The sequence below is a fragment of the Mustela lutreola genome, chromosome 11 (assembly GCF_030435805.1).
Source record: "Mustela lutreola isolate mMusLut2 chromosome 11, mMusLut2.pri, whole genome shotgun sequence".
In the NCBI taxonomy this organism is placed as follows: Eukaryota; Metazoa; Chordata; class Mammalia; order Carnivora; family Mustelidae; genus Mustela; species Mustela lutreola.
The window spans coordinates 40220858-40243111 of record NC_081300.1 but is presented as its reverse complement, the minus strand read 5'-3'; the positions used below and the strand labels follow the sequence as shown (position 1 = coordinate 40243111).

General features: G+C 44.4%; 1 protein-coding gene across 3 annotated transcripts in view; it reads right to left on the bottom strand.

The window, feature by feature from the left end:
* Positions 1-22254, bottom strand: part of B4GALT6 (beta-1,4-galactosyltransferase 6) — a 73956-nt gene that overhangs the window by 18404 nt on the left and 33298 nt on the right. For 2 of the 3 annotated variants that reach the window (XM_059139554.1, XM_059139552.1), the window contains 2 exons: positions 19174-19287; positions 1539-1663 (listed from right to left, as the gene is read on the bottom strand). In XM_059139554.1, coding sequence (XP_058995537.1) covers positions 1539-1663; positions 19174-19287 — 239 coding nt within the window. The remainder of the gene's footprint in view (positions 1-1538; positions 1664-19173; positions 19288-22254) is intronic. The other variant, XM_059139553.1, reaches the window with a different exon arrangement.

The window sequence follows — 22254 nt, the reverse complement described above, 5'->3', positions numbered from 1 at the left end:
TTAAAATCCAGTGTCTGATACAGACCAATGAAGAAAGAACAAGAATACTTAATTTTTCAATCCCAAATTATTTTACCGTATCATACCATGCACACCGGTGCAGCATGCTGTACCCCACACTGATACGTCTGAGGACCAACTCCACACTACCCCACAGCCGTTGTGATTAATTGTGCTTTTTTCTCTCATTTGCATTCAATATACACACTCATCACCCAAGTAAGAAAAATAATTTATTTGCCTGGGACATTTTTAAAAAGTAGAATTGTGTAAATTAGAGCCTATTTTACCTACAAGTGTGAAAAAAGTCAGTCGTGAAATATGAAGATTCATTTATTAATGGAATCTGACCAGAAAACTTTAAAATAAATGATCTGCCAAAATTTGAGCTGGAATCCATGTAAGCAGCTTTACAACTTGTTTGAGGCAAAAAAAAAAAAAAAAAAAACAACCCCCAAAACAAACAAACAAACAAAAAAACCAACAACCAAACCTGTATTTAATAATTTGTCTCAAGACATTTATTTATCTCATAACCTCAATTCAACAAAACCAGGTTTAGGGCTTACCTTAGACAAGACAACATACTCTGCGTTAAGGATGCAGGTATAAATAACACACTTCCCCAAACACAAAGAGTTCAAGGCCAATTAAGTCAGAGGGCTTTTATCTAAATTCTCCTTCTCAGCAGTGATTTTGTGTACAAAAAGACATCTATTTTAATAAAATACTAGTGCCGAAAAGAGGAATTGAAAACTCTTTCCAAATTAAGGCTATATCACAATCCTTGAGGATAGGACATATGATTTAATCATATGTAGTTTTAACTTGAATTATGTGAATGCTACTTCCTACTCAAACATAACCGCCTTACCGGAATATGCACCCAACTAGCCAATTTCACAGTACTGTGAGCAACTCTGATTTAAATCACGGTTTTCAATTTATTTTAAGCAGCAGAGGCAGACCTACTCCCTTATAGTTTTTCAAACAAAACATTAATTAAAACTCTGACATGTCAAAAAGATAAAAAAGCTTGTGCTCTGCCTTCTGAAATACCGAAGTTCTCCTTACTGCGCCCCACAGGGACCTCTGAGCCGCCCCGTCAAGGTTCCGGGACTCTGAGGAACCCCGATGTGAGACCCACCTGGACATCCCGGTTCAGGACTTGGTGGGGCTATGCCTGCAGGTGACAGGAATCATTAGGGATAGCAGCAGGAGGCAGAGAAGGAAACAGGAAAATGGGGGAAAAAAGCGGTTTTCCAAGCCAATCTCAAGTGAGGCATTTATTAGCAGGATCTCCACGAGATGCACACGAGCATGTATTTTGTTAACACGCAGGTCTGGTCAGAGTCTTCACAAAGAACACTGCTAGATCGTACCTGAACTGTGAACACCTATACATTAAATGCAAAACTTCTGAGGTCTTAAATTTTCAAGAGACAAATGTATTTCACTGTATATCCTGAATCAAACGCACTTTTCCTCACTCAGACGCATAGGAACAATGACATTACTTAGGAAAAAATTTACCTCACCTTCCATCTGGGTTTACAGTCTTTAGGCCTCCAGTGACCTCCTGGCTCAATATCTAAATCCTTGGAGAAGAGTTGATGAATTTCATCAAAACTGATTTCACTTACATTGACATTGAGGAATCCCCCTAGAAGGTCAAACACGTGAAGAACTGTTTTAATATGGAGCAAGACAGACAACAGTCAGTAGAGTGACGGCGTGACTTGGCTGCCAGGACAGTCCAGCGCATTCCTGTTATCACCACGTAACTGTTAGTCCCACCCCCTTTCGGTTCTCATCCGGACGATACCTGATACGACCACTCCACCGTCTTTGGTAAATAAGCTGAAGATAAATCAAATTGTTCAATTTTTTTGCTCTGAGTACTACAGTGAATATTTTACTATTCTTTCGGAAATGTTTGCATGTCATTACAAATTAGCTTATTATTGTAATGTTAAAATGTGTTCAAGTCTCTTAAAAGGACTTTTAGTTTCAACATAACCAACATAGGCAGCATGAGAGCACAGTGCATAAGGGGGTTAATAAAGAAGTTAGATTGGCAGGGAGCTGCCGAATCCTACCTTCTGTGCACTAGGGACACTATGGAACTTCTCTGTGCCTCAGCTGCCCTCTCTGTAAAAGTAGATGGTGACACCTGTCTCTCCATGTGGCAGCATCCACTAGACAAAATAGTGCACGTGAAGGATCAAGCGGCATGTTGGCCACAAAGCATGCACTCAATATACACCAGCTGCTGTCACTCTCCTCTACTTCACTCACACTTCTTGAGAGAATTTGCAAACAGAACTCAATGAATTTATATTCTTAGTACCTACGCAGTATCCCCTTGATAGGCAAAAGTGGAAAACCACAGGCTTTTACGATGTTCCTGGCCTACTAGGCATTCGCTCTCTGAATTAACAAACATATTCCCAGAGGTGTTTTTACTAGTAGCTTCTCCGCTGTATACCACTGATATAGGAATGACTCTTGGATGGAAAGCCATTCCATCCATCCACCTGTTAACCCAATCAAAAAGACGAAGAACTTACAGAACTAGACTAAGACTAAGACCTTACAGAACTAAGTTCTGACTCACTCTTCATCTCATGAAATACATACCAACAAATGAGGTTTCCCACTTCAAGTCCTCTGAGCCTGCGTGGCCCTGATTCCACGTATACAACCCTCAGCTCCTCCTGGACGAGCCCTGCCCTTCCCATCCCTCCCTCCTCCTAAGTAGGAAGGAAGACCAGCAGCTTCCACGGAGCACCGAGGCAGGCCAAAGGGACAAGTATTCTAAAATATAATGTCTACAGTTCAGAGGGTAAGCTGGGAAAAAATGTACCATCTTCTCACGTCTGCCAGTTCTCCTGACAATGTCTGTGGTCTTTTACAACCAATCACCCAGCCTTTCATGTGACAAGAGTCACCTGAAGGAAAGAGCAACCTATGAACTTGCAGAGAAAGAGCAGGTCATGACGTGGGACTGATGAGCCCACGTACAGACTCCGCGGACAAACACGGGATCTACCACCATAACCAAATAAAACTCACACAGATAAATCAGATGCACTTAGTGGTGTGCGTGACGGCTAAAATGACAGTCATTAAGCTAAATTACAGACAGTTCACAGAAGTCCCCGAAGCTTGGGGGATTCTTGATGGGGGTGACACTGATTTCTTTGTCGGTGCTCCAGCTTGACAGGGCCTGACCCAGCGGCCATCCTCAGCATGGTCAGCAGCTCTCTCCAGTCTCATTCCGTGTAGTTCTCATCTCAAACACGCGTGTGCTGGCAAATTAGGAAGCGAGCTGTCTATCTCTCTTCTCCGTGGGCAGGGCCTGCGGGGGCCGCTGTTTTCCTCTCTAATGCTCCAGGCACCCCGAGTTCACCTCCCCTCCAACTACCCCACCATGCACATTCCTCAGAGTCCCTTGGCAGCCTTCCCGTGTGCTTACAGCTCTCGGCTCTGAAATCCTGATCTCTTACTGGCTGATGGCCGAAGACGACCCAGTGGCACGAAGCCGATGCCAGCGGTCACAGTGTTACTATTTGTGGGGGAGGGGGGTGGCGGGTAGAGGACAGGCCTCCAAGACAGGACTGCCACCACGGGGAACACTGAAAAGGGGACCAGAGAGAGAGGGGGAAGAAGAAACGCACACTTAATGCGATGGGGTGCCGTGTGATGAGACCAACAAACTCTGCTTTGCGGAGCTGCTGCTAAGGCATTTCAAGGTATGATAACCCTTCTCACACCCACCCAGAGGCCCAGCATTTAGGTAAGGACGGGACTTTAGGATTCCTGCCGTCAACTCCTCCTTTGCTTTTCCCACCGCACCTTTTTAAATAATCACGTAGAATGAAGCCCACAAAAAAAGTTAAGCGACCTCTGCCCCAAGCACCCTGAACGTGACAGGTGCTGGCTCCCTGCCCCGTCTCCTGCTCACTCCACCCGACAGAGGCCTGTCCTTCTCCCAGCTCACTGCACTCCCTGGCGTTTGGAAGCTGTAAGCGATTAAATCTTGTGACTCTACTTCCTTTATGGGGTTATATGAAACTCTAAGTTCAGTAGAAAGGACCCCATGGGTTTGAGTTTCACTTCCCCCAAGTGGGAGCGTGGATGCTGAGGGAGCTACCTGCCAATCCCAGGTGGCAGCAAGTCACCCTGGGTGTCCTTAATTCAGCACACCAGTCCTGTTTCTCAGTACAACTGGCAATGATGAGACAGTGCGTGCGGCTTGCAGCCCCGCACAATGCCCCAGAGCTGCCAACAGCTTCCTAACGCCCTCTGGCAGGCTCAGTCTCCCAGGGAGGGAGCCCGGCCTGCTGGCAGTCTGTGGCATGGCCAGGCACCGCTGTCCACTGCGGCGGTCAGACATGGCCACAGATTCCCCACCCCAAACTGTGGCTGCTGTCAAAGTCAGACGGCCTGCAAAGATGACTGCCAGCAGGCCCCAGCTGAGGTACGAGTACCGGCGAGGCAGCAGGTCTGGAGGAAGCTGGCAATACTCGCCTGCCGAAGTCCCAGCACCCGGCCAAGGTGAGCTGATAACCATGAACACCAGGGCTCGGCTTCCTTTCCCCGGGCAGGGAGAGGGGACGTGGGTGAGGTCCCAGGAGCAAGGAGAGTGCCCTTAGAGGAGGGACACAGGGGGAGGCTGGCTGCTGTGCCTACCATGTTGCTGGTTGGGACTGGGGTGCCGAGCTTGGCAAGCCGGCCAGGTCCCACGGCAGAGGTGGTTCTAGGGGGGCAGCATGGCGCTCCGGGTGGCCAAGACTGCCACATTCCTGGCTGTTGTCACAAATGATCCCCCAGCTACAGGGGATATCAGGAGCCCCGGCCCTGGCCTGGTACAGCAAAACGAATTCTCACTGAAAGCAGGGGCCCTGAAAACATGGTAGCAGCAACTCCCAAGTGCCCAGAGGAGGCTGAAAAACCAAGAGACGATTGCAGGACCCCTGCTCACATGGCCCAAGGCAGAAGTGTGGAATTATCGACATGCCTCCGTAAAGCTGCTACTACGCTCTTGAGGCCTGGGACACATCAGCTCTTGCTGTGCTGGTGGGGGTAAGCCCCGACCACCTAGGGGGTTGGCTGGGATAACCCAGAACGGGAGGTCGCAGCACATGGGTCAGGGAAGAGGCCGCCTCCATCCCAGGTGTTCCCCGTTACTGTCTGTCCGACCAGAACATCCAACCACCAGTGTGAAACGGAAGAGGCAAGTAACTAAACAAGACAGAAATGCTAAGGTTTTCTAGAAAAATCTGCCCATGGGGAGGGGGAGAAGGGTGCCAGTTGGTTCTCACAGGTCTTTTGAACCAGCTCCGAGCTGTTGCTTATAGCACTTAAGATGCCTGCCCTCGCCATTTGGCCAAAGACCCCCAAATTCACAATTTATACAAAAAACAGCAAACAAAAAAACCACCCAAGGTAGTGAAGCCCTTTTTTACTAGGGACATCCTAGGGGACACCGGACTTGTCAGCACAGCGACAGCACTCCCAAAGGAACTGAACTACCCACACAGGAGATGAAGACAAACAAGGGAAGAGACTCCCGGAAGAGACCACTGCCACTGGCCTCCGGGGTCCAACAGGGATAAGGGGAAAGCAGCTCCGCCTCTCCTCACTTGGGTCTCCTCGGCTTGGCTCCAGGCCCATCCACCCATCACAGCTACTACAGCTCAGGTTCACTGGGAGCGGACAAGCCCAGATGAAGCTCCCCTCCTCCTGGGGAAAACTGGGATGGATCACTGGGCATGAGGTGCTGACCATCCTGCTTCCATAGACAATCCCCCACCCCTCACCACTTCCAACCCAGAAGGTGCCCTTGGGGACAGAATCTAAGGAGTTCTTTTTTTTTTTTTTCTTTAAAGATCTATTTATTTCTTTTTGAGAGTCAGAGAGAATAGAAATAGAGGGAGGGGCAGAGGGAGAGAAAGAAGGGAAGCCGACGCCCCACTGAGCAGGGAGCCCAACTCACTGGGTCCCAAGACCCTGAGATCACGATCTGAGCCAAATCCAAGAGTTGGAGGCTTAACCGACTGAGCCACCCAGGCGCCCCTAAGGAGTTCTTCTTAAAGCTCCCCCCACCCCCACCCCCCGGTTATAAGGCCATATTGTTACAACTCACTACAGTGTCAGATACAGCATAACAGGCATTAAACCAGATCAGTGCTATAGCTAAACATGAACAAGATAATTTTCCTGAAGGCCAAATCTTGTTTGCCAGTGTGAGGAGAGCAAACAGCCCCTCTGCCCCTTCACCTAGGAACCCAACAGAGGCTCCTAGGAGACATAAGGGCTTCCAGGCCCCTTATCAGTCTCCCTTGACTCAGTTCCCTCCCACATATGATGGCCAACAGGCCCCTCTGTATGGGCAGCTCCGGAGATCAGGGCTCTCTACTCCGAGACAGCTAAAATACAAGTCAGAAGCCTTTGCTCAGACGCTGCAGGCTCTTTGAAAGACTGCCAACCCACTGTGAGAGCCAACGCCATCACCTCTTAGAATGCCCCAGCCCTGGCAGCAGGATCTGGGGTCCCGTACTTTGACCTCCAGGAGTGGAAGCTGCTAAGGCCACTGCCCTAGAGACCCAGCAGTTCCCCAGAGTCTCTCTCTCCCCCGGGGGACAATCACCCATAGAGTTCTCTAATTATCCACTAGGACACACATAACAGACAGTCCTCCCATTCAAGCCCTCCAATAATCAACTATTTTTATACAATAGGCAGAAATCAGAGCTCATATGGGGGCCACTGTAATTGCTAGGCATGTTACCAGGCTCAGGAAAGGCTGCTTCCCGAGTTAGGGGCCTACCAAGCTGATTTACTGACCCCGTCCCCACTGGACCGGCAGAAGGACCCCCATGCCTCCCTGCGGCTTGCCGGGCTTCTCTCTACACTGCTCAAATGCTCTCAGGTGGGACACTTTGCAGACACGACGTGATACTTGGCAGGAGTGCCCCAGTGCCCTGTATAATCTTCCACACCTGCCCAAGCACCAACAGCACATGGATGAGAATGATCTCTGCCTCATCCCCAAGAGAACAACCCCCAGGGCCCAGCCATCCAGCAGGAACCTCCAACTTATCTTGGCTTCCATGATGAAGCAGCTCGAGTCCACCGCAGGGGCAGTGCATCAGGGCCATCACACACACGTGGCTCTCCGTACGTGCACTTCTTCACTCGACCTCCAATGCATCTGCCTCCGTGCCAGCCCCCTAGAGTCCTAGTCATGGCAGTGTACTTTCGTCTCCCTGGAGCTCCCCTTACAAATCACTGAACACAACACCCCGCACCCATCTCTCTGCCCCCTCACGTTAAAACCAGGCAGAATCTAGCCACATTATATGGAGCCGAGGTCTGCTGCTCTCCCTCGCTGGAACTGGGCTAGGGACCACCGCATGGGGCACACAACGATTTATGAAAACAAATAGCAACCTGTCAACCGCCCTGCCGAACACACGAGGCTGTGACACCAAAGATCAGCCCTCACACAACAACAGGATTCTCTAGCACAGACAGTTCTGGATAACCATTCCGTTTTAGATGACCTACTGGCCAGGGAAGTGGCTGTGTGTGCTGGCAAGGCCCCCATCTGCTGCGTGTATATTAAATAATTCTGGAAAGCGTCAGACAAATTTACAAATGATGGCCCATAGGTACAAAGTATTCCATAATCTCACCCAAGTGTTTCATCAAATACTTACTTTAACCTTATCCAGGGGTGTGGGTTTATTTTCTTGGCTAGATCCCAATGAATGGGGAGGGCGGTTATGGACAGCATTTCAAATTATTTGTCTACTAGGACTGTTGACTGGCGTTTTTGCTTTGCTCAAGTGTTTCATGAACTAAGTGACCAAAACCCTGACAGTGGTTAATCTCTACTGTCCAGATACTGCCTATGATTTTCCCTAAAGATTAATGCCTGGGCATCACTGGGTCAACTGTGATGAAAAAAAACAACTACTGTTCTTCTGAAAAGCAGCTCTGTTTTTCTGAATTGTTGCCTAGGCATTTCAAAGAATGATAACCCTAGTCATACCCAGAAATTGGACACTTAGATAAGGACTTGAGTTTAGGATTTCCACCAAAAATCTCTGCTTTGCTTTTGCCAGGGCACCTTTTAAAATTACTACTTAGAATGATGCCCACAAAAAATTTAAGTGACCTCTGCCCCAAGCACCCTGAAAGTGATGGGTGCTGGCTCCCTGCTCTGTCTCCTTCTCACTCTACCTGAAACAGAGGACTGCCCTTCCCCCAGCTCACTGCACCCCCTTGCTTCTGGGATCTGTAAGTAATTAAATCTTATGACTCTGCTTCCTTTGTGGGGTTATACTGAAACTATAAGTTCAGTCAAAAGGACCCCATGGGATTGGATTTCACTCCCAAAGTGGGAGTGTGGATGCTGAGGGAGCTTCCTGCCAATCCCAGGTAGGTAGCTTGTGCCTCTCACTCAGCAGCTCATAATCTGTATATTCTTACACCAGCTCCAGCATCTCAATACATGATATTGAGGAAAAGACCCCAAAGCACAGAAAGTGAAGGGAAAGGGGCATATTATAGAGAATGGCCAGGAAGAGGCACTGTGCAGACGAACTATTCGTGATGTGGTTTCCAAGCAAACCTCAGGAGAAAAAAAACTCTCAAAATGAGCCTGACTTGTGGTCCTCCCTGACCACTACACCCACTGAAGCTACTTTCATCTCCTTTACATATTGGATGTCCCTCCCCTTCAGGTGCCACTCAAAGAAGCACTTCAGTGCACTGATACTAGGAGAGGTCACATCTCTCTTTACTTGTGAAGAAGTAAGCAATCAGCCAGGCTAGCCCCCTTTATTTCATTTGTTGAGATTTCAAGGGCAACTGGAGAGGAAGGACCCACTGAGCTCCACAGAGAACCCCCAATCTTCATGCCGCACCTGTGCTAATCTGAGCTCTTCCAATGAAAATGTGTGCTCATTCCCCACTTAGAAATTAAAAGGTCGAAAAATAAATATATTTGCTGAAATCAATGTATCTAGTAGTTTCATCAGCACATAAATAACATAATTTATCAAATCTTATTTTCACCATTCTGAAGGTAGAACTGGGGTTAGAAAGGAAAGATCTGGGCCTCAGCTGGGATCAAGTGGAAGAATGAAATGGAGTGTAAGCTACCCATTTGTCCTGCCAACTAAGCCTGCACACCAAATTATTTTATGTGTGAGAAAAACATGGTTGCATCATTGGTTATATATGTCATTTACTATAACTTCTTAATGCTGAATTAGCAAGACATGCAATAATGCCACACAGTTTGGAAACCTAAATGGGTCTGGGGTCCATTAGGTATGTGCAGGCCCAAACCATAGGCTCATGGTAGTGTGCACCATATGGTATCGCATGACATGACTTAGGATACTACTTTTTCTATTAAAATGTAATTCTTGGATGCCTGGGTGGCTCAGTTGATTAAGTGACTGCCTTCGGCTCCGGTCATGACCCTGGAGTCCCAGGATCAAGTCCTGCGTCGGGCTCCTTGCTCTGAGGGGAGTCTGCTTCTCCCTCTGAACCTCCCTGATCTCATGCTCTCTCTCCCTCTCAAAAAAAATAAAATAAATAAAATAAAATAAAATATAATTCTTAAAAGAATAATCAATACATATGAATTACCTACATTTACATTTCTTTTACATTTCAAGTAAAATTTAAGGCATATATTATCTCTAGCGAGGGAGTTGTTTTCCCTATAAATCAACATCTTTTAATGACTCTTTCACTCGGCTTAGGGCCTATTATCTATTTCTTGGTATCTAAAGCCTAATTCTGGGTACTCTGGCTTTTTATCACCACTTCACCCTCAGGGCGTCAAATACACATAGCCCAATGATCTGATGACAAGTGTTGAGAAAGACCTGAATTTCCTGAAGAAATATCCCATCGGGTGAATTCCACCCCAAAGTCAAAATATGATTTTTATGGTAAGAGAGCCCATTGTCTCCTCTACCCTCTGGACGGCTGCCTGAACACAGCTCAAGGCCATTTGGTTACATCAGTCATCTTGTCCCCAGTCACCCACTGTCCCCTTTGGAACCAACACCAGAAACTGCCAATTCCCAATGGGGAATTACTTAGGCTTCTCAACTTCTGGAATTTTTTAAAAAAGATTTTATTTATTTACTTGAGAGAGAGAGAGAGAACAAGCAATGGAGAGGGGTGGGGGGAGGCGGAAGGAGAGAAGCAGACTACCCACCAAGCAGGAAGGCCGATGTGGGGCTTGAACCCGGGACCCATAGATCATGACCTGAACTGAAGGCAGATGCTTAACTGACTGGGCCACCCAGGCGCCCAAAACTCTGGAATTTTATGTCTGTTTACACAAGTAATTTCGTACTCAACTACTCCTAAAGTAACCAGATTTAAGAATTCTTCTTTTTTTTAAAAAAAAGATTTTATTTATTTATTCATTTGGAAAGCATGCAAGCAGGGAGAGGTGCAGAGAGGGAGGGAGAGAGAGAATCTCAAGGAGACCCTCACTGAACATGGAGTCCGATGCAGGGCTCGATCTCACACTCTGAGATCATGACCTGAAACCAAGTGTCGGACACTTAACACCACTCATGAACCCCCCAAATCTAAGTATTCTAAACACAGAGTGGTTTTTAGCCCCACATGACCAATGCCTGGACACTAGATGGATGAATGAGCAAACGAATGAATGAATGGGTAAGAAGGGTAAAGCTGGCCGTGTCCAAATCCTGTCTCACCTCTCTTTCTTTGGCTTCCTTTCAACCTGTGCTTCTACCCACTGGCTCCATCAAGTGCTAAAATATGCCTATAAGACATTCGTGCAAAAGGTGCCCCCCAAGTACATGACCCCAAATAACAGCTCCAAGCCAGCCCAAGTTCTCACCCCCTGATCCTGCCCACAACACACAGTTCTTAACACCTGACTTCTTCCCTTGCTATAGTTTTCTCCTGCTTTACTCTGGATGACTAATTGAAACCTGATTTTTGTCCCCACCCAGGCCTTCTAACCACCCAATAGGCCCTTGTTTCAGTCCAGAAGTTCTCACAGCCTTTATCACATTCTTCCAAATGATTTTCCTAGTCCTTGACTGTTAAGAGATGTCAACCTCCTCTATTGTCACAGTGTACAACTATTTATTTCCTCAACTCTGAAACACACATTCATTTATGTTTTAGCATCCTGATATAAGGATATACCCCATAATGTGTGCATTTAATGCATTGCTTCTTCCTTGTTCCCAAAAAGCCATTATAAAATTAATGGTGTGCCTTGTCAGGAAAATATGAGATATCAAAAAAAAAAAAAGAAAGAAAGAAAGAAAGAGAAGAAAAGGAAAGAAAATATAGTATGTCGCATATTCCTCCAGTGATTTCCAATGTATTTTCTAGAACCATTTCACTGCCAAGAAATTTTCATGTGTAGCACCTTGGTGTTTTTTCTAGAATATCTCCCCACTCCTCATCTTAAATGAACAATTATTCTTCCTTTCAAACTGTGCTAAGTGCTCACTTTCCTAGGTCTACCCTCCTGGAGTCAGGGATAAAAGAACGTATTCCATAGACTTATAGCTACAATTAAAAAAAATGTTTACTTTGTTCTTTCATGTATTCACCTCCTTTCACGTTTATGACTGTTAATCATACCACCTTTTAAAATCCAGCCTTGTTTACAGAGTCTCCCCTCCCTGTCCATCAACCCAGATCTGTAACCCTAAGCATCACGGTCACCTAGAATGATGGGCACCATCAGAGCTGAAAGCCAGTCAGCTCTGGCTTCAAATTCTCTCTGCTACATCCTCATTTTCCCCATCTAGCTGGCTTCTAATACGCTCACTAAATTTGGTGGTATGGCTAAGAATCACCAGGCATGGCTGTTTAAAATGAGGGTCACTGGCCCCGTTCTCAAAGCTCCTATGTCAGTAGACACCCCTGTGAACAAATTTCAAGTGTCTGAACGGCCCACCACTGAGTCCTACCTTCAGAGGAAGAAGCTAGAACCTACTTGCCCATCCTCTTTAGCAGAAAGGAGCAGTCATGTGACCAACCGCACCAGCAGGAGCATTTAAGCAGAAGACAACACCATGAGGACAGGGGCACTTTACAAAACTACCTTCTGGTAAAAGGAGTGACAGAAGCTTCCAGTTTTGGGTGGGGGGTACTCTGATCTCCAGACCTGAGCACCCTGGGGGAAACTGTGACCTCTGCCAAGTGAAAGCGAGAGATGCTTCAGCAAGAGTCTAGGTCTCATCACAGCTATTCAGCCTCTAACCCTAACTCTATGCCACCCAGGTTTTCTGAGGACTGCCTGGGATCTCTCCACAGATTCCCTTTCTCCTCAAACCAAGCTAGACTGTATTCTGGGATGTGCAGCCAAAAAACCTGACCTTCCCTGTGGATCAGGGGTTTGACTTAGAGGCTTACATTTCTAACCAGTATCCCAAGCTGATTCTAGTGCAGATGATCCCTGGACCACACTCAGAGAAACACAGCTCTATGAGCTCTACCCCATCACAGCCCTTTATAAGGAGCTGAATGTTTGTGCCTCTAAAATTCGTATGTCAAAATCCTAACCCTCAACATGATGGTATTAGGAAGGCGATTAGGTCATGAAGACAAAGCCTTCATAAACAGGGTCAGGAGTCTTATAAAAGAGATCCCAAAGACATCCCTCGCCCTTTCCACCACGTGGGGACACAGTAAGAAGATGGCCATCTGTGAACCAAGAATCAGGTCCTCACCAGACACTGAACCTGCTATAGCACTTTAATTTCAACACTTCTGGGCTCCAAGGCTGTGAAATAAACACTTACTGTTTAAGCCATCCAGTCTACGGTATTTTTGTTTTAGCAGCCCAAATAGACTAAGCCACACCTATTCACTCACAAATACTCTTACTTGCCCCCCCTTCCTGACCTGACACACCTGATCAATGATTGTCTATGCTTGAATCCTCTACCCAATAAATACCACTAAAGAAAATCACATCAGCACACTAATCTCATCCTTAGTGATAGTACCTAATACACTGCCTTGAACATAGGAAGCTTTCAACAAAAATAAGTGTCACAATATTTGTGCATTTTGACCCCTCAGGGAAGGTGAAGGGGCTCTTTTGGCTAACCCGTTAGTCACCTTTAACTTGTGGTTAGCTGGCTCCACTTCTCATTCCCTACAACAACTTTTTAAATATTTACTTCTCCCTTTCACACTGCTAAGTCCTAGATCAACCTCTTAGATATATGTGGCCTCCCACTTTATTAGGAACACAGAAGCAACTGGCACAAACCCCCTTAACTTTCTCCACCTCATCTCCAAATGACCTTTCCTCTTGCCTCAGGGGAGAAGTGGTCCTATTTTCCAAGGCTAATTCCTGGGCCTGAGCATATTTCTGTTTCCTATACATTTCTCCAGAATCTGGCTCTGTGGATACCTCCCTTCTGCTCCCTTCTACTTCCCATCTCCTGTCTTTCTGTAATGCCTAAAACTCGTTCACGTCCACATCTTCCCCAAGAGTTCTTCCCTTGCCACCACCCCCTCCTGATACCTTACCTTCTCTTTCCCTTTCCCACCAAACTTTTTTTTTTTTAAACTGACTGGTTTGTACACACCTCTGCATCACTTCTCCGGACAGTATATGTTGCCTCTTACCTGACCCCTCTACTGACGCTGCGCTGGCGGTGGTCCCCACTTTCTTCTTGCTCAATTCTATGGCTCCTCACAGGTCTTCCTCCCACCTGCTCTGAGGTGCGTCACAAGACCGAACACTCTCTCCTTGAAACTCTCTTCTCGTCAGCCTCTGGGACACTGCTCTGTGACCAACTGTTTCCCTTTATCTGTACCCCCACAAGTGCTGGTGTTCTCCAGAGACCCACTCTTAGCATCGGTCTCACTTCCTCTATTTCCAACCTGGATCTCTCTGATGAAATTCAGACCCCAGATCAACTCTTCCGAACTTTAAACAGAACGGGCCCAACACTAACTTCCTCATTAACTTCCTCAGAAACGTCCAATGTGTTGTTTATCCTGTATTTCCTGTTTCCGTGAACAGTCGCCAGGTCAGAAACAGCTCATGAACCCCAATCCCCTAGTTGGTCACTCCATCTGGCCAGTGGTGCCCCGGAGTTCTCTCTGGTGCCCCAACCTCTCTCCGATGCCACGGTTTCAGCACAGGCTCTTGTCACTCCTCTTGGCCCCCTCAGAAAGCTTTCAGATTCTAGTGTTTCCCCGTTCTCATCCATTTTTCAACTTCTCATCAGAATAATCTTTCTGAATACCATCTTAGTCATATTATTCATCTGCTTAAAGCAATGGTTTTTGTTTGTTTGTGTTTTCTCCTTTTTTGCCCCAGTCCTTTGAAAACTGTACCCACTCACCCTCTGTACACAGAGGGCATTAACTCAAACCTTGGCATACAGGCTCAGGGGCTCTGCTCCATCTGAGGCCTATCTCATGGATGCCCAGGGATTCATGGAACCCACACGGCCCTCAGGCCCCTCACCTCCTTGTCCAGCCTCACTTCCCACACACCCCACCACACACCTACCCTGGTCACAGCAGACCACCTTCTGTTTTTAAAACACAGAACCCTTGGTGCTCTGACCCTGTTACCTCAGCTGCCTACTGCACAATCTTGCAAGACCCAATTACAACATCCCCTCTCACTGACGTCTCCCTCCTTCTAGAATGAACCACTGAATCCTTCCATCACACAATAAACCATTCATAGCAATGAGCACACTGCCTTTCTCTGAGCACATTACCTGCTCTAGCTGGTTGGACACGGGATCATATTCAGCTTTGTTTCTCCTCTGCCTGTCCCTGTGAACAGCCCAGGAACACTACATGTGTTTTACTCTAAAATGGCTCCCATCCCCCTTTTTACAAAAACACATGCATGATGGTTTGTCACCCTAAGCAATCTTTTAGCTTCTTTTAGGTGTATTTGTTTACCTTGTCCTTCTTTGCTGATTTTCAATTGAATTATTTAAATTCATCTCAAAATTTATTACATCTCAAAACTATTGCAATTATCAGGTTTAAACCCTAAAGGGAACTATTCCACAAACAGTAAGGACAAAATACATGGAAGTTGCTACAAATGTATTCTATTTGAATTAAGGATTAAAAGACAGGAAAACTCCAGATAAGTCTACCTTAACACTGCAAAGTATACAAATGACATTTTCTAGCTCTCCTTTACTCAGAAAAATCAAAACATTCACATTAAGCACTTACTATTTTTAACCTCTAGATAAAGTGAAATTTCTACTTTACTTTGTTAGCATGGAAGTCTCACATAAATTTTAAAAAGCTAAGTGGATTAAACCCTCTGAAGAATCTATAAATACTAACACTGACAAAGAAGTCATTCATATTGTATAAATAACACACATTAAAATAGATTTTAGAGTGTAACTGATTGAAGGTAAAATATTGCTGAAATCTGTGAAATCGATTTTATCTGAATTCCAATTGGAAAAGTTCCAACTTTATCTTTATGGCAATCCAGTGCTCTAGTCCCATTGTTACACTAGAGAAAAATTTAAAAAAAAAAAAAAAAATTCTAGCCAGATAATCAAATACCAATTTTAAGCCCTCACTTTGCTTTTGGTGAATATAAGAGAATTAAGTATCTTTCATACATGGACAGGTTTCATCAAAGGAGATCTTCTTCCTACACAGACTTCCTTTAACTATTATTTAGGGAGGTATTGTATTCAATTATTTTGTACCACATTTTAATAAGATTTTACACTTAGTTATTTTAGTATGCTGTTCTCTATTATGGATGGGAAATAATCCTGTTAATTAAAAGTAAATTAGGGATGCAGCTAAGTATAGAAGCCCTTAACTCTACCCATTTCTCCCAGGCTTCTCATTCCCTTGGTCATTACAAATTCTGGCTCCCTCAAAGCTGTGAGAAAGAAAGGGAATATCAAACTAATGTCAATCAAGCTTCAAGCACTGCACCTCTTTGTATCCTTGCAACACTGTGAAATTGATATTATAGTCCCATATTTTCCAGATAGGTAAAGCGAGGCTCCACTCCGCAGAGGTCACATGACTAAGCGAAGGGGTTCCACTGCATGGCCCATGCAAGGCCCTTGTGGAAAAAATCTCATTACATTGGCTGTACCCACAGCCCCTTTCTAAGTAGTTTCTGGTATGTGGCCTATTTTCTACTTGGACATGGGGTTGGTGCCGTACCCAAAGCCAGAAGCCCACGAAGAGGCCTTCTGTGAAAAAAGGTGGCTAGCTAAAAGAGCGTGATCCTCTTCTGTGACGAACCCAAGACTGACGGAAGCAGTGAACAGTAGCACCAGCACATTTGGAGAACAGGCAGTGCCTAGCAGCCTTGACACAATCTCTCAAGCACCAGGACAGGAGCAATTACGAGTTATGGGCCTGGAGGAGGACAGGGCTGGTAGGAAGGCCTGGCAGGCAGATGCTTTTAAACAGAGTTTAATTAGTACCCATAAAGCAGTAATTAAGAAAATGGCAAGTACACCAAGAACAGAAAGATTTCCTAAAACTATAAATCCTTGAATATGCAAATTATGAAAATGAAATTATTGTAATCAATATTTCAACAGAACATTACTTAGTGGTTTCAGCACTGCACAGACAAAAACATTCATTTTTAGAAAACCAAGGCTACAATAACAAATGACAAATACACAGCCACAAAAATCACAGCTTCCTCTTCTACTATAAGACAGCAAAGAGAGAGCAAGATTAGAAACCACTGAGAATTTTTTTTTTTTTTAAATACCCATGTTCCCTGTCAGGTTAATAAAATCTCTTATGGAGTGGGACCAATAATGATAAAAGTTCCCTAGGCTCAGTAGAGCCAGGATCTAGTCTAGATTACTGGGTCTAAAGTATGGCCGAAGGATGACTAGCATCTAGGAACTTGTTAAAAATGAAAATTCTCAGACCCTCCTTGAGATCTACAAAGTCTGAAATTCTGACAGTGGAACACAACAATCTAGATTTTAAAAGACTATCCAGCTGATTCTGATGTACTCCAAAATTTGAGAACCATGGCCTTAGACATTGAAAGGTGACTCTTTTTTATTACAGATATATAACATCAACAATTTACCAACAATAAACTGAAAAAAATCCTACAACTATGACAGGCAAAGGTTAATTTCCTCAATAAAGAATACTCATGAGGGGGTGCCTGGGTGGTTCAGTGGGTTAAAGCCTCTGCCTTTGGCTCAGGTCATGGTCCTGGGGTCCTGGGATCAAACCCTGCATTGGGCTCTCTGCACCGCAGGGAGCCTGCTTCCCCCACCCCCAACTCTCTCTCTGCCTGCCTCTCTGCCTACTTGTGATCTCTGTCAAGTAAATAAATAAAATCTTAAAAGAAAAAAAAAAGAATACTCATATAAAGACATAAAAAATACATTCAGATACCACTTTAGAACCCAAGGGTAAACAAGCAATTCACAAAGATGTTCATTTAAATTTTAGTTATATAAAAATCAACATACAGGCTTATATATAAAGAGTATGCTTAAAATTGGGAGCACCTCGGTGGCTCAGTCCGTTAAGCAGCTGCCTTCTGTCCAGATCATGATCCCAGGGTCCTAGGATTGAGTCATGCATCGGACTCCCTGCTCAGCATGGAGTCTGCTTTTCCCTTTCCCTGTGCCCCCCACTTGTGCTTACTCTCTCTCTCTCTCTAGCTCTTTCTCTCTCAAATAAATAAAAAAATATTTAAAAGAAAGAAAGCTAAATGCAAAATGGTAAAACTGTTAGAAGGAAATAAGAGTATTTGTATGGCCTTCAAGTAATAAGGAAAGCTTTCTTAAGACCAAAAAGCAATAACTTTAAAAAAATCACTGATACACTTAGAAACATTATAAATTTAAACTTCTATAAAAGTTCCCATAAACAAAATGGAAAGACAAGCCAGGGACTTTGAAAAGCTGTTACACCACATACAGCAGATAATAGGTCACTGTTGGAATATACGTAAAGAACTTACATCAATTAATATGAAAACCCAATTAGTCAATATGGAATTGATAAAGCACACGACTGAGTCACAGGAGAGAAAATGTAAAACCACTCATAAACACAACTAAAATTACTGAGGGGCGCCTGGGTGGCTCACTCTGTTAAGTGTCTGACTCTTGATTTCAGCTCAGGTTATGATCTCAGGGTCATGACTCTGAACCCCTGTGCACCTCGGCTCCGTGCTCAGTGGGGAATCTGCTGGAGATTCTTTCCCTCTGCCTTTGCCCCTCCCCCTGCTTGTGCTCTACTTACTCACTCTCCCTCTCTCTCAAATAAACAAATCTTCTTAAAAATGTTACTTGAACCTACTAATAATAAGAAACACTGTTTGAACATTCAAACAGTGAGATATCAGTTCTTGTCTACCATATGAGAAAAAATATTTTCCTCAGATTAGCAAAAATTTTAAAGTCCATCCATATCAACATGGTACACTCGTGCTCTGCTGCTGGGGATATAAACTGGTCCAACTGCTTTGGTACAAATAGAAGCCAGCCTATAGAGCAACTGCAGTTCTAGGTCTGAACCCCCAAACACATGCACACCACGTGCAGAGAACTCTGTACTATGCTGCACCCTATGCTACTACTTTGTGATAGCAAAAGAGCGGAAATAACCTAAATTTCCATCAGCAGAGAAAAAGGTAACTGAAATGTGGTACATTTATTCAAAGATGTACTATACAGTAGCTACGGAAAATAAATAGATCTATATGTATCAACATGGACAGTTCTTTAAAAAAGCAAGCAAATTACAGACTTTACATAACTTTAAGACCATTTATACAAATTTTTAAAACCTTTGCAACATTACAACTTTCTATCTAACCATCTATTTATGTAAAAAAAAATTTTTAAATAACCTGTAAGAATACAAATTAAACTCATGATAGAGGTTACTTGTGGGTAAAGGATGAGCTTTTTCCACAGTTTTTCAATCCCCCTCCCCTTCCAAAAAAAAACTTCATCAAAAAAAGAAAAATCACGTAATACGCTATGTAACATAAACATTAGCACCCACAGTGATGATCTGAGCATGGAGTGCTCAAACTACGTGGTTTTTATTATTTTATTATAACACAAGCAAACAGTTAAGTCAAAATTAGATGACACTTACGCATATAAGGCAGTTTTTCTGGGCAGGGTAGATATGGTGAATATGTGAAGTTTTCCGGAAGATATGTTGTTGTTTGAACAAGATAATCACTTGAATTATTGCCTTCAGGATAATCTTGGAGAGAGAGGAAAAAAGTTACAACAGAAAAACTGCCTTTTTCTTTGCTCCTAGCATGAAATCCGTCACTATCACTGCAAGAAGACTTGCAACATGCAACCTACGGAAGTACTTAAAAGCAGTTATCTATAAAGAACAAAGGAAAAGCTGCCATGGCTACTCTCCCATTCACCCTTCACTGCTACTAGAAAGGACCTCTCAGCATGATTTCCCAGCGGAGCTCGGGGACAAGGTTAGAGAGCAGCCTGGCCTCATCTGTACACACATACCGAGCAGGCTCATCTGTGGCCATATGAATACACCTGTTCCCATCCCTCCCAAGCTGAGCAAGATCAAAAGAGACTGGAAAAGTACACCAGGGGATCCCCACCAGCATCGATGGCCAAGGGTATCCTGGAGACCACAGAGCCACAGCACAATGCTTCTAGTAAGCACCAGGCTGAGGGAGGGGGGTCATGTTTTCTCACCACCCCACACTTAAGAAACTGAGACTGAGACTGACCCACTCAACTTACTTCTGTAACGCAGTCCATTTTAAATCTTTAAGTTCCCAACTCGTAGGCTGCCGTGCCTGGGGAGCCCTGGGCTTTGCATTACATTAGGTCCATTATCGCTCGCTACTATAAGTTCGACAGCATGGAGGGCACTGGTTAGAGAGCCACAGTCAAATGTGGAGTTCAAATCCTTGCTCCGACATGCACGAGCTTTGTGGTACAGGGCCAGACAATGTAGTTTCTCTTCTCTACCTACCGCATGTAGCCGTTTCCAGATTTCAATAAGAGAAATGCACAAACTGCTTACAACAATCCCTATCCAATGGCTGGAGCTCTAAGTGACTGGCTCAGAGCCGTGCATAGGACTTAACCCAGGACATTCAGAATCTTAGAAATTTTGAACTTGGAGCCAAAGAGATCGTGTTTTGGCCCTTTCTGGAACAAGGTTCTGAGATGCAAGTTTGAGAACCATGAACTGACAGGTTCCTCTATGTCAGAGGAAGCCAGTCTAAGAGGACAAGACCAACAGGTGGTAAGAGACAAGACATGGAAACAGCTGATTCAACGAGTGTCTGTCTCCTGGATCATAAACCATGTACCCACAAGAAATGAAGCTCTAGCAGACACTTGAGGAAAATACAAAGAGGTCCTTTCAATCTCCAGGAATCTGTTCTGATGACAGAGTTATTCCTATCTGAACTGGTCTGCAGGCAGAGAGGTAAGAAAGAGGAGAACGGGCATACGACTTGAAAGAGAGGCCTGTCTACCAGTGACCAGCAAGCAAAAGGCAAAAGGTAAAAATCACACACCTTACTAACCTATAAAAGCTAAACCCTCTCCCTAGGGAAAAATGGTAGAATCCTGGCAAATGAATATGAAGTATATGAGAAGAGTCAAAGAACACTAAACACCACCCTGCACACCTTTTGCCTACCACAGTTATCCACCCATCAACAAAATGGACTTGACAGGGGTGCAGCCTGGGCTCCAGGATGGCACTTCCAAGCACAGGCACGCCTGCTGAAAGGAACCCCGTAGAGCCTCCTAAGTGGAGGGTAAGGGCTTCCAGTAAGAATGAGGGGACAGAAGTTGAAGAAGAAGGTCCAATTCCAAAGCACTACATGGAAATCCCAGTTGTGATTTGGCAGGGCATGGGGGAGGTTTTAAGATAAGTGTACTTATTGACAGGAAACACCAAGATGGTAAGTAGGGCTGAACGATGTACAACCGCTAAGGCCGATGCCAGGAAGCGGGAAAGTGGGAAAGCCCCAGTGACAGAATCCCCCCAGGAGCGCTCTCCAGAGCAGCCCTGGAAAGCACTTCACAGGAAAATGCTCTAAGTCAAAGGGGAGGGGCGTTCAGTGCACAGCAATTGTTTTGTAAGCCCAGGGACACACCAAGAGCAGAGACCCCTCTAGTAATCCATACTCCATGTGTCCCCCATATACATCTGAAACGTTTAAAGATACTGAACATAAAATAAGTTTAAGTCCATTGAAGTTCTGTTTCTTTAAGATGCTTTTAAAAAATATATCTAGATACAGATCAAACTTCAAGTTATATTCAAAAAATTTTTCTGCATTTATGGGGACTCCTACTACACTAGGCAGCCACTATAGTCTATGCATTTGTGGGAGCCAAAACCAGAAGATAATTAAGGTTGTCCCTGGCCTTTATGTGTTCCAAAGATTGATTTTCTTATAATCCTGAGGATAAATATTAACATTCTCAAAATTCTTAAGTATTTCTTAATGTTACGTAGTTAACTTTAGATGAGAGTATTTTCTTTTTTTGCACAACTTATTCTTTCTTGTGATTAATGCTTGGGCCCCTTCTCTTAGCTACATGTTATGATTCTATAAATCTGCATCCAACTCACAGAAATCGTAAGCTCTTTAGATTTTTCTGCTAAACAAACTATTAACGGAAGCTCCCCCTGGGGAGTCTGGTGGCAGCAGAAGGCCTAAAGAACTGTTTCACTTTTTATTTTAGTGCTAGAATGACTGAGTCTTTCACAAAAAAAAAAAAAAAAAAAAGTATCACTTTGATCAGTTTTTAAAGGACTAGATTAAAAATAAAAAACTCAAAGACACACAGAATAGCAGTATATTCATTTCCTTTAAATACAAAGTTTTGGAGCTAAATGTGTTATTCTTGGCTATATCATTACAAATGATCATAAGGATCAACTCACTGCCAGACTTACAGAAAAGTCTCTGCACTCCTTGGGTACTGTGTCCAGTGGTGCTTATGTCATCCCAATGCATTATGTATAAGTCTACCCACACACCCCCTGCCACTAGTCTGAATACTTTTTTTTTTTTTAAATCAAACTGCCTTTGATTTCCAGTATCAAAGTATCTACAACATGGTAAAAACTTACTGTAAATGAACTCTTCACAACTGATCATTCAGCCAACAATAATTTAAGCTTTTGGAGACTATACTGTAATAAACCCACAAAATCATT